At 42.5% G+C, this 13,393-nt stretch overlaps 1 protein-coding gene across 8 annotated transcripts in view; it reads right to left on the reverse strand.

Moving 5' to 3' along the window:
* Positions 1 to 13,393, reverse strand: part of GAPVD1 (GTPase activating protein and VPS9 domains 1) — a 112,254-nt gene that overhangs the window by 47,113 nt on the left and 51,748 nt on the right. For all 8 annotated transcript variants that reach the window (XM_025359749.1, XM_025359754.1, XM_025359750.1 and 5 more), the window contains 3 exons: positions 12,998 to 13,132; positions 12,677 to 12,866; positions 7,986 to 8,146 (listed from right to left, as the gene is read on the reverse strand). In XM_025359749.1, the coding sequence (XP_025215534.1) occupies positions 7,986 to 8,146; positions 12,677 to 12,866; positions 12,998 to 13,132 (486 nt within the window). The remainder of the gene's footprint in view (positions 1 to 7,985; positions 8,147 to 12,676; positions 12,867 to 12,997; positions 13,133 to 13,393) is intronic.

The raw sequence follows: 13,393 nt of genomic DNA on the forward strand, positions 1-13,393 counted from the left end.
TTTAGCCATTCCACAATGTATATCAAAACATGTATACCATAAATAGATTCAATTTTTGTCAGCTAAAAGATAAAATGATTTTTAAACAGAAAAAAAAAACACACTCTTGGTTGCTGTTTTGGCTCTGAGTAAATTAAAGGTTTTGAAATGGTTTTATACATTTACACATGATGCCTTTAAATATAGGTTTTTTTGGCTGGGAGTGGTGGCGGCTCATGCCTGTAACCCCAGCACTCTGGGAGGTCGAGGCCAGCAGATCACCTGAGGTCAGGAGTTCAAAACCAGCCTGGGCAACATGGCGAAATCCCATCTCTACTAAAAATACAAAAATTAGCCAGGCATGGTGGTGTACACCTATAATCCCAGCTACTCGGGAGGCTGACAGAGGAGAATCACTTGAACTCGGGAGGTGGAGGTTGCAATGAGCCGAGATTGTGCCACTACACTCCAGCCTGGGTGACAGAGCAAGACTCCATATCAAAAAAAAAAAAAAAAAAAATTTTTTTCCCGATTTGCTTGAAATTAAATAGACATAGGCTGGGCGTGGTGGCGCGTGACTGTTATCCCAGCTACTCAGGAGGCTGGAGAATCACTCGAACCTGGGAGGTGGAGGTTGCAGTGAGCCAAGATCGTGCCACTGTGCTCCAGCCTGGGTGACAGAAGGAGACTCCATCTCAAAAAAAAATTAAATACACATAAAATTTTATTTATTAAAACTTTTTTTAAAGATGGAGCTCATTCTGTAGCCCAGGCTGGAGTGCAGTGGTGCAATCATGGCTCACCACAGTCTTGAACTCCTAGGCACAGGCAATCCTCCTGCTTTGGCCTCCTGAGTAGCTGGGACTGCAGGTACACACCACCAAACCCAGCTAATTTTTTTTGTTTTTACTTCTTCTTCTTCTCATTATTATTATTATTATTATATTTTTAAGACACAGTCTCACTCTGTCACCCAGGCTAGAGTGCAATGGCACGATCTTGACTCACTGCCACTTCCGCCTCCCAGGTTCAAGCGATTCTCCTGTCTCAGCCTCCCAAGTAGCTAGGATTACAGGCGTGTGCCACCACACCCGGGTAATTTTTGTATTTTTAGTAAAGATGGGGTTTCACCATACTGGCCAGGCTGGTGTCAAACTCCTGACCTCAAATGATCCACCCGCTTCGACCTCCCAAAGTTCTGGGATTACAGGCGTGAGCCACTGCGCCTAGCCTATTTATTATTAAGACAGGGTCTCTCCATGTTGCCCAGGCTGGTCTTGAAGTCCTGGAGTCAAGGATCCTTCTGCCTCAGCCTCCGAAAGCGCTAGGATTACAGGTGTGAGCCACCATCCCTGGCAATTTTTTTATTTTTGTAGAGACAAGGTCTTACTATGTTGCCCAGGCTGGTCTCAAACTCCTGGTTTCAAGCAATCCTTTCACCTCAGCCTCCCAAAGCACTGGGATTACAGGCATGAGCCACCATAACTGGCCAACATAAATATTTTAAATTTTTTATTTTTAAGATTAAGAACTTAGATATTCACTATAGTGAGTAATGTGAAACTAAAACATCAGGAGAAAAATCATCTCAAGGCCTGAAGATTCATGTGAACTAACAGAAAAGGGATAATGAAGATATTTTTCCAAATCATATCCATAGGCAAGCAATTTTGAGATGCCATACAGAAAGCCACCGTACAAAGTCAGTCACACTGGAGTATAAAATACAAAAATCGAATTTCATGCTTCTAAATCAGAGCATCTGCAAACTCTAGACTAAACTAAAACCACAGAATCTGAGTGCTAAAAAAACTTTAGCTGGGCACAGTGGCTCACACCTCTAATCCCAGCACTTTGGGAGGCTGAGGTGGGCAGATCACCTGAGGTCAGGAGTTTGAGACCAACCTGGCCAACATATAGTGAAACCCTGTCTCTACTAAAAATACAAAAATTAGCTGGGCATAGTGGTGCATGCCTGTGGTCCCTGCTACTAGGGAACCTGAGGCAGGAGAATCACTTGAACAGATGAGGTGGAGGTTGCAGTGAGAGCGGCCTCCCAAAGTGCTGAGTATATCTTCTTAACGACCATTTATCAACATATAACGTCTTTATCTTTTGTAATCTTGATGCTCCTCAAACTAGATAATCTCAACTGATCCATCTTCAAGTTCACTGATATATCTGCCTGTACAAATTTGCTGTTGAACCCCTCTAGTGTATTTTTCATTCCAGTTATTATACTTTTCAACTCCAGAATTTCTATATGGTTCCTTCTGTAATTTCTGCCTCTTTATTGATATCTTCTATTTGGTGAGACCTTGTTCTCTTGGTTTTCTTTAGTTCTTTGTCCATGGTTTCCACAGCTCTTTGAGTATATTTTTAAAAAATTGATTTAAAGTCTTGAGTAAGCCCAATGTCTGTGCTTCATCAAGGCCATTTTCTTTCTTTCTTTCTTTCGTTTTTTGAGACAGAGTTTCACTCTTGTTGCCCAGGCTGGAGTACAATGGCGCGATCTCAGCTCACCACAACCTCCGCAACCCAGGTACAAGTGATTCTCCTGCCTCAGCCTCCCAAGTAACTGGGATTACAGGCATGAGCCACCAGGCCCAGCTAATTTTGTATTTTTAGTAGAGACAGGGTTTCTCCATGATGGTCAGACTGGTCTCAAACTTCCAACTTCAGGTGATCCGCTCACCTCAGCCTCCCAAAGTGCTGGGATTACAGGAGTGAGCCACCATCCGGCCATCAAGGACATTTTCTTTTTCTTTTTTTTTTTTCCAGATGGGAGTCTTGCTCTATTGTCCAAGCTAGAGTGCAATGGTGTAATCTTGGCTCACTGCAACCTCCGCCTCCCAGGTTCAAGTGATTCTCCTGCCCTAGTCTCCTGAGTAGCTGATATTACAGGTGCACGCCACCACGCCTGTCTAATTTTTGTATTTTTAGTCGAGACAGGGTTTCACCATGTTGGTCAGGCTGGTCTCGAACTCCTGACCACGTGATCCGCCCAATTTCGCCTCCTGAAGTGCTGGGATTACAGCCATGAGCCACTGTGCCCAGCCTATCAAGGACATTTTCTATTAAATTTTTTCCTGTGAAAGGGCCGTATTTTTTGTTTGTTTATATGCTTCATAAGTTTTGCTGAAAAGCAGACATTGTAAATATTATAAAGTGAGCATTAAAAAGTCAGGAAACAACAGATGCTGGAGAGAATGTGGAGAACACTTTTACACTGTTGGTGGGAGTGTAAATTAGTTCAACTATTGTGGAAGACAGTGCGGCAATTCCTCAAGGAACTAGAACCAGAAATACCATTTGACCCAGCAATCCCATTACTGGATACATACCCAAAGGATTATAAATCATTCTCCTATAAAGACACATGCAGGCCGGGCGCGGTAGCTCAAGCCTGTAATCCCAGCACTTTGGGAGGCCGAGACGGGTGGATCATGAGGTCAGGAGATCGAGATCATCCTGGCTAACACGGTGAAACCCCGTCTCTACTAAAAAATACAAAAAACTAGCCGGGCGAGGTGGCGGGCGCCTGTAGTCCCAGCTACTCGGGAGGCTGAGGCAGGAGAATGGCGTGAACCTGGGAGGTGGAGCTTGCAGTGAGCCGAGACTGCACCACTGCACTCCAGCCTGGGTGACAGAGCGAGACTCTGTCTCAAAACAAAAAAAAAATAAAAAGACACATGCACACATACGTTTACTGCAGCACTATTCACAATAGCAAAGACTTGGAACCAACCCAAATGCCCATCAATGATAGACTGGATAATGAAAATGTGGCACATATACACCATGGAATACGATGCAGCCATAAAAAAGGATTGGTTCATGTCCTTTGCAGGGACATTGATGAAGCTGGAAACCATCATTCTCAGCAAACTAATGCAGAGAAAACCAAACACTGCACGTTCTCTCTCATAAGTGGGAGTTGAACAATGAGAACACATGGACACAGGGAGGGGAACATCATATACTGGAGCCTGTCATGGGGGTGGAGGGTTAGGGTAGGCCTATCATTAGGAGAAATACCTAATGTAGATGACGGGTTGATGGGTGTAGCAAACCACCATGGCACGTGTATACCTATGTAACAAACCTGTACGTTCTGCACATGTATCCCAGAACTTAAAGTATAATTAAAAAATTAAAATAAAAAAATAAATGTTATAAAGTGGCAGTTCTGGAAATCAGATTACACCCCTTGGTTGTTGTTGCTTGTTGTAGTGACTGTTTATTTAATGACCTCTCTAAATTTTCTGTCATGTGTGGCCTCTGAAGTGTCTGTTCTGTTAGCTTAGTGGTGAGCACGTTATCTGGCAGATTTAACACCTGGAATAAAACAAAACAAAACATTTCCAAGTATTTGAAATTTGGCTCTGTGTTGGGGCACTTCAACACTTAGCCAGGCAGTTTGCAACTGTACCTTAGCCTTCACTTCTTGCTTGGGTTCAGCCTGAAGGTTAGCCAGCAGTGAGAGCCTGGGTCTTCTAAGGTCTTTCCTGAGTACATGACCAGCCCTGGGCATGTGTACAACCTTCTAGATTCCCCAGAACGTGTGGGAGCTTTTCAAAGCCTTCGTGCCCCCTAGTGTCTCCTTCCCAAGCCTCTTCCTTCATAAGCATTTGGATCTGTATGCGGCTTGCCCTGATTGCTATCTGTTAATGCAAGCAGAAGCAACTAATATATCTGCTTTTCAATACTTTTGACAAACGCCACCTGTGTAGCTGCCTCAGCCCTGGGAAAGATCAGAGGCAGGCAAAACAAAGCCAAGCCCTAGAGATGATCTTTCAGGATCTACCAGACAGATCAAAATACACAACCCTGCGTTCAGAATAAGGTCCACATTCCTCCCTCAAGTACCAGCACACTGCACAGTAATATAAGCTGTCTTCAAAGCAGCCACTGGGCTGGGGGTTGAAGATGGTAACAGGGTAGGATCACAGAGCTCTCCTAACAAAATTCAGCAGTATTTTTCTTCACTAAGCATTCCTTTGTTGTTAAAAGTTTTTTTTATTAGATTCCAGAGTTCCAAATAAGTTGATTCTGACAGTTTTTGACAGCTTATGTGTGTGTATGGAGGCATGGAGTTTTGGAGATTGTTGGTCTTCCCTACCGGGGATGTCATAGTCCCAAACACACTTTACCAACCACCATCACTTTATCAATCACTAAAACTGACCCCTTCTTCCTAGACCATTTTCTTGAATAACAAGCAATCACTGTTGAATGTAAGAAGCTGCTACTGGAAGGGTGCGGTGGCTCACGCCTGTAATCCCAGCACTTTGGGAGGCCAAGACGGGCAGATCACAAGGTCAGGAGATCGAGACTAACCTGGCTAACACAGTGAAACCCCGCCTCTACTAACAATACAAAAAATTAGCCAGGCATGGTGGCAGGCGCCTGTAGTCCCAGCTACTCAGGAGGCTGAGGCAGGAGAATGGCGTGAACCCGGGAGGCGGAGCTTGCAGTGAGCCAAGATCGTGCCACTGCACTCCAGCCTGGATGACAGAGTGAGACGCTGTCTAAAAAAAAAAAAAAAAAAAAAAAAAAAAAGCTGCTGCTACTTTAGGGAGTCAAGATTTCTTCTTCTTTTCTTTTTGCTTCTTTTTTCTGGTTTGTTTTCTTCTTTTCTTTTTTTGAGACAGAGTTTCACTCTTGTTGCCCAGGCTGGAGTGCAATGGGGCAATCTCAGTTCACTGCAACCTCCACCTCCCGGGTTCAAGCAATTCTCCTGTCTCAGCCTCCCAAGTAACTGTGATTACAGGCATGCACCACCACGCCCAGCTAATTTTTATTTTTAGTAAAGATGGGGTTTTACTATGTTGGTCTCGAACTCCTGCCCTCAGGGGATCCACCCACCTCGGCCTCCCAAAGTGCTGGGATTATAGACATGAGCCACTGCACCTGGCCTTCTTTTCATTCACCTTTAAGCCAAGTTTTTCGTTACAAATATATTAAAAATGATTCCCAAATCTCGAACTCCATTTCTTAAAAAAATTTATTTTCTTAGTTTTCCATTATCTCTTCCATTTTTTCCTGACCAGCCAAAGAATACAACATGTATCTCAAGATACATCTCAATATATTTTTGGCTCTATAATGCAGGAATACTACTAGTATACCACTAGAAAGAAAACAAATACAAAACATTTCCTACAAGTCACTCGAAAAGTCTCTTTAATTTCCATACCACAATCTCCTGGCTTCATCTCTCTTCTGCTACTGCCTGGAAAATTCCTTTTGCTTGGACCTATTCACCAACTTCAGTGCTACAGATGTATTAATGTGAAGGGCCTCACAACTGTTCACAGGGAGCTTAGCATGTGATGGTGTGTCATGGTGGGTCCACTGAAGATAACAAAGACTTAAATATTAAATTCATTGGCTGGGTGCGGTAATTCACACCTGTAATCCAAGCACTTTGGGAGGCCGAGGTGGGCGGATCACCTGAGGTCAGAAGTTCGAGACCAGTCTGGCCAACATAGCAAAACCTCATCTCTACTAAAAATACAAAGTTAGCTGGGCATGGTGGCGCACACCTGTAAGCCCAGCAACTTGTGAGGCTGAGGCAGGAGAATTGCTTGAACCCAGGAGGCGGAGGTTATGGTGAGCTGAGATCGCACCACTGCACTCCAGCCTGGGCAACAGAGTGAGACTCTATCTCAAAAACAGAAAAAAATGGCCGGGCGCGGTGGCTCATGCCTGTAATCTCAGCACTTTGGGAGGCCGAGGCTGGTGGATCACGAGGTCAGGAGATCGAGACCATCCTGGCTAACACGGTGAAACTGCATCTCTACTAAAAATACAAAAAATTAGCCGAGCGTGGTGGCGGGCGCCTGTAGTCCCAGCTACTTGGGAGGCTGAGGCAGGAGAATGGCGTGAACCTGGGAGGCGGAGCTTGCAATGAGCCAAGATCACGCCACTGCACTCCAGCCTGGGTGACACAGAGAGACTCCGTCTCAAAAAAAAAAAGAAAAAAAAAATTCACTTCTCAGATCTGAATGTCTGTGCTCCCCCAAAATCTGTATGTTGAAATTCTAACCCCCAAGGTGATGGTATTTGGAGATGGGGCCTTTAGGCAGGTGATTAGGTCATGAAGGCAGGGCCCTCACAAATGGAATAAGTGCCCTTATAAAATAGGCCCAACTGGCCGGGCGCGGTGGCTCACGCCTGTAATCCCAGCACTTTGGGAGGCCGAGACGGGCGGATCACGAAGTCAGGAGTTCGAGACCATCCTGGCTAACACGGTGAAACCCCATCTCTACTAAAAAATACAAAAAACTAGCCGGGCGAGGTAGTGGGCGCCTGTAGTCCCAGCTACTCGGGAGGCTGAGGCAGGAGAATGGCGTAAAAACCCAGGAGGCGGAGCTTGCAATGAGCTGAGAGATCCGGCCACTGCACTCCAGCCTGGGCGACACAGCGAGACTCCGTCTCAAAAAAAAAAAAAAAAAAAAAGATAAAATAGGCCCAACCAGCCAGGTGCGGTGGCTCACACCTGTAATCTCAGCACTTTGGGAGGCAAAGGCAGGTGGATCACCTCAGTTCGGGAGTTTGAGACCTGCCTGACCAACATGTAGAAACCCCACTTCTACTAAAAATATAAAATTAGCTGGGCATGGTGGCGCATGCCTGTAATCCCAGCTACTCAGGAGGCTGAGGCAGGAGAATCGCTTGAACCTGGGATGCGGAGGTTGCAGTGAGCCGAGATCGTGCTATTGCACTCTAGCCTGGGCAACAAGAGCAACACTCCATCTCAAAAAATAAAATAAAATAAGCCCAAAGACACAGCAAGAATACATTATCTATGAACCAGTAAACAGATCCTCATGAGACACTGAATCTGCCTTGACTATAAGACTTCCTGGCCTCTACAAATATGAGAAATAAATTTCTGTTGTTTATAAGCCACCCAACCTCTGGTGTTTTGCTACAGCAGCCTGTATGGACTAAGACATGAATACTGATTTACAGAAGCAACTGACCAAGTACCTTCATACCTCATTTTCTGACATCATCCCTGGAGTAAGCTGGGGACCTGTCCCTAAGGAAATGACCAACACCTCTTCTGGTTGCACCTCCTGGATGGTTTCTTGAGATGATCCTTCATGGTCCATATGTAGGTCCATTAGCATATTGGTGCGGCTTCTGCTCCGAGTTGCTAATAAAAAATTTCAAATAAAATAATTTAGAGAAATAGACAAATGAAGAAAATGGTATGCTAAAAACGAAAATATATTTTCTATTAGTGCAGAACATTTGCACATGCACAAGAGTGGTAAAAATATAAATAAGAAAAAACAAAACAAAACAAAAAACTAAATCCTCCCAGTTACTCTTACTGACTAATAAAGATTCTCCTTTAAAACTGATAATCAAGAACAGTGATCCAAGTCCATGTTACAGTAAGTGCCACATATATGATCACATCTGCAGAACAGCAAACATGTCCCAATCAATTTAAGACTTGGAGTGACAAAAAAAGCATTACCTCATTTCTTATCTTTTTAAGATGCCTTGACTAATTTTCCTATAAAACGATGTAACTGCTACAGGTCTCCCATACTGGTAATTGAACTTACAAGCATCAGAAAATTCCATATGAGGGATTACACCTGTAATCCTAGCACTTTGGGGGGCTGAGGCGGGTGGATTGCCTGAGCTCAGGAATTCGAGACCGGCCAGGGCAACACGGTAAAACTCCGTCTCTACTAAAATACAAAAAATTAGCCAGGCATGGTGACGTGCACCTGTAATCCCAGCTACTCAGGGGGCTGAGAAAGGAGAATCGGTTGAACCAGTCAGGCAGACATTGCAGTGAGCCAAGTCTGCACCACTGCACTCTGGCCTGGGCGTCAGAGTGAGACTCCATCTCAAAAAAAAAAGAAAAGAAAAAAGAAAATTTCATATGAAAACCTAATAGCCACATAAATAAGATACTTTAGTTAGGCAACTGTTAACAAAACCAGAATCGGTGTTTGTTTTTTTGAGACAGAGTTTCTCTCTTGTTGCCCAAGCCAGAGTGCAGTGGCACAATCTCGGCTCACTGCAATCACCACCTGCTGGGTTCAAGCAATTCTCCTGCCTCAGCCTCCTGAGTAGCTGGGATTAGAGGCAGCCACCACCACACTCAGTGAATTTTGTACTTTTAGTAGAGATGGGGTTTTGCCATGTTGGTTAGGCTGGTCTCAAACTCCTGATCTCAGGTGATCCACCACCTTGGCTTCCCCAAGCGCTGGGATTATAGGCATGAGCCACCATGTCCAGCCCAGAATCAGTTTTTAAATGTACTTTTCCCCTCTGAAATGTATTAATGTCTTTTCAAAGATACAAGAGAGAAAATTTCTTTATGTCTGGATAAAAGGTCCTTTCTGCTTTGGAAACAGTATAAATTAATAAAGGCTTCAATTATTTTTGTTTCTTTCCCCTGCGTATAAGCAAACAAAAAATACATTTTTCTAAAATAACTGCTGGGTGTAGTGGCTCACGCCTGTAATCCTAGCACTCTGGGAGGCTGCGGCAGGTGGATCACCTGAGGTTAGGAGTTCGAGACCAGCCTGGCCAACATAGTGAAACCCTGTCTCTACTAAAAATACAAAAAGTTAGCTGAGCATGGTGGCGGGCACCTGTAAGTAATCCCAGCTACTTGGGAGGCTGAGGCAGGAGAATCACTTGAACCTGGGAGGTGGAGGTTGCAGTAAGCCTAGATCACACCGTTGCACTCTGGCTTGCACAATAAGAGTGAAACTCCGTCTCAAAAAAAAAAAAAAAAAAGAAGGCTGGGTGCAGTGGCTGATGCCTGTAATCTCAATACTTTGGGAGGCTGAGGCAGGTAGATCACCTGAGGCCGGGAGTTCAAGTCCAGCCTGACCAACATGGAGAAACCCCATCTCTACTACAAATACAAAATTAGCTGGGCATGGTGGCGCACGCCAGTGATCCCATCTACTCGGGAGGCTGAGGCAGGAGAATGGCTTGAACCTGGGAGGCAGAGGTTGTGGTGAGCCGAGATCATGCTATTGCACTCCAGCCTGGGCAACAAGAGCTAGACTCCGTCTCAAAAAAAAAAAAAAATCAAGAAAAAAAAAGTTTCTATTTTCTTTCAGAGGGCAATAAAATTCAGTACAACCAGAATACTAAATAGAAATTATGTTTTGGTACAAAATAATGAAAAATAGAGACATAAAGCAAAAACAACTATAGTAGCAGCAAAAGTCAACTTCACATTGTATGAAAGCTGACCTACTTGAAGACAGAAGCAGAAATATAAATAATCATCTTTCTTTACAATGCTGATTAATGTTCATTAGTCACAGAGCACACATCAATTTCCAAGTCTAAAACAGGCCTACTCACACCTTTATTTGCTTACCCTATCTTCCATTGAATTGCAAATTGAAATTCAAGTTCATAAACAGATCTACGAATCGTAACAAACTCTGCAACTATAATTTATAAAAATGCAAGCAATCAAATTTTATGTAGCAATTTACATAAAGTAAAAGCAACATGCACATGGAGCATACTTTTATAAACTATTTCTTAAATAAAATTATAAAAGAAGATAAGAACAGCCTATTACCCACCAAACGGGGTTACTAGTGTAATATGAGTGGTAATATTGGTAGCTGAGGAATCCCAGGCAGTGATGGCTGCTAACTGTTGTCCTGGGTTGCGAAAGCATTAAATAGAAAGAAAATCAACACTCTGAACAATGGACAAATTTTTTAAGATACGAAATAAATGCAATAGCCAGATAACAAGACTATACAAAATAATACTGGGCATACATTTGAAATTCACTTTCCATCAGACTCATATTTAATGACACTTTTAGAAAATGGGAAATGAAAAAACTAATGTATAGCAGTGAACAATGGAAAAAAAAAATCTCTGATTTACTAAAAATCATTTACTTCATCATGTGAACAGAGTGCAAACAGCCCATTAAAAAACCATTAAATGCCCGGGCATGGTGGCTCACACCTGTAATCCCAGCACTTTGGGAGGCCGAGGCGGGTGGATCACCTGAGGGTAGGAGTTCGAGATGAGCCTGGCCAACATGGCAAAAACCCATCTCTACTAAAAATACAAAAATTAGCCAGGTATGGTGGCGGGCATCTATAATCCCAGCTACTAGGGAGGCTGAGGCAGAAGAATCGCTTGAACCCGGGAGGTAGAGGTTGCAGTGAGCCGAGACTGTGCCACTGCACTCCAGCCTGGGCAACAAGAATGAGACTCCATTTCAAAAAAAAAAAAAACAAAACCCATTAAGTGCAAAATCCCTTTTTCTATTTTTTATTTTGAAAACTGACATATTGGGGTGATACAATAAGACAAAGACTTGAAGAGTATGATGCCACACTCCTGTTGATACAATTCCACGTTATGTTAAATATAAGGTAGATTAATTTTAAGAAACTGGCAGTTCTTAATGAATTAGCTCACAGAAGTTTAAAAGCAAAATCCCTCTCTGCAAAATGCATAAATTAAAAAGAACTATGTTCACTAAGTGTTGCTGAGTTCCTCATTATAATTAGGCAGGCACTAAAATAATCCTGTTCCCCTGGCTTAAACACTTTTTCCCCATCTTGTTTACTTTGCCTAACTTCCATTCATCACAAAGCGCAAACAGGCTTCACCTGCTCCAAGATCTTCTCCTGATACCATCACCATTTTGGCTAAGTTAGGTGTCCCCATAACCCTCATACTTATCTCCCCAGAATGCATAGTACGCTGAAGGGTACTAGTCTCTTCTTGTTCTCCCTAACTAAACTATCAATAGCCAACGAGTAAGGGCAGGTCCTAATGGTCTTTGTATCCAGTGTCTATCACAATGTCTCATGTGCAAGACACATCCACTCTCACAGGACTTTTGTGGGGATTAAATGAAACAACATTTATAAAGTGCCTACCCAGAGTATGGAACACGGTATATGCTCAATTAATTTTTTTGTAGACAGAGAGATAACAAATATTAACCAAGCAAATAAGTCTTAATTAAACAGAATTCTTAAATAAGCAAACTTGAAAAAATAAAATGAAACTTTTGCTTTATTTTATAACATTAAGATATCTTAGCTCAGTTGATAAAACAGTGATTATTATTAATGAAAATAATAATAGAAAAATACTATTATTTTCCACTTTATTGATGGAAACTTCTAAAATAATATTGTTTATTACATTATTTAGAACTTTGTAGAAATGAGGGGGCTACCTAATTTTTTTTTTTTTTTTGAGATAGGGTCTCACTCTGTCACTGAGGCTGAAGTGCAATGGCACGATCATGGTTCACTGCAGCCTCGACCTCCCAGGCTCAAGCAATCTCCCTATCTCAGCCTCCCAAGTAGCTGGGACCACAAGGCACGTGCCACCATCTTTAAAACTACTGAGGGCTACATAGTTTTAAAAATGACTACTTATAACATTTCCAAAATGTTTTCAAGAAAAGACAATAAAATTTGAACAAAGTATACTGTGGATAGAAAAGTAGATAGACAAAGCTAAAGCCTACTGGTAAACCTTAACTAATCTGATACAATTTCTAAAAATTGAAATACCATCAGTAAACATGAAGAGAAAGACTTTCCCAAGTACTTAAACATATATTCCAAAACACCGAGCAATAACAAAGGCTAACGAAATATTAAACTTAAGAGAAAGTTCCGATACAAGAAATTCTCTTTACCTATAGGTAATCGATTCTTTTTATTTGCTGGAGTGGTTGCCGGAGACAGCTGAGGTGTATTGTAGGGAGTCATTTCTAAACTGCTGCTTTTTCCTGGCTTGGCTGGGGGTAGGTTTGCCAATAAATTGTCAAGAGCCATTCTATCTTCTCTCAGTTGATCTCCAGACATCACACTCTTCATAAAATTCACCTGGCAAAAGCAAAGAACATTAGCTAGTGAAATCACTTTTACAAATACAGTATGTATTTCCCATGTATGTCTCTGCTCACACTTAGCTAAAAGACTTTTGAGAAAATTCTATTAAACAATGAAGCCATTACCAGAGTAATAAGCTGACTATAGGTTATATAAACCACAGTTCTGCTCAATCCTTCCAGAAGATTAACGGAAGACAATGGAGGGGTCTCCACTGCACGGCCCCCAATCACAACATCAAGGAACGCGGCAACACAGCTCTGTTAAAACAGGGAAACAACAGTGAAACATTTCCCTTTAAAATACTGGAAAGAAATTTCTGATTAAAGTGGACAAGCATGAAAACATTTTAACATCTTAAAAATCATATTTTTTTAAGATGTTAAATAATTTTTTTTTTTTTTGGAGACGAAGTTTCACTCTTTTGCCCAGGCTGGAGTGAAATAGCGCCATCTTGGCTCACTGCAACCTCTGCGCACCTCCTCCCCCACTGTAATTTTCCTGCCTCAGCTTCCAGAGTA

The sequence above is a fragment of the Theropithecus gelada genome, chromosome 15, assembly GCF_003255815.1.
Source record: "Theropithecus gelada isolate Dixy chromosome 15, Tgel_1.0, whole genome shotgun sequence".
NCBI classification, from domain to species: domain Eukaryota; kingdom Metazoa; phylum Chordata; class Mammalia; order Primates; family Cercopithecidae; genus Theropithecus; species Theropithecus gelada.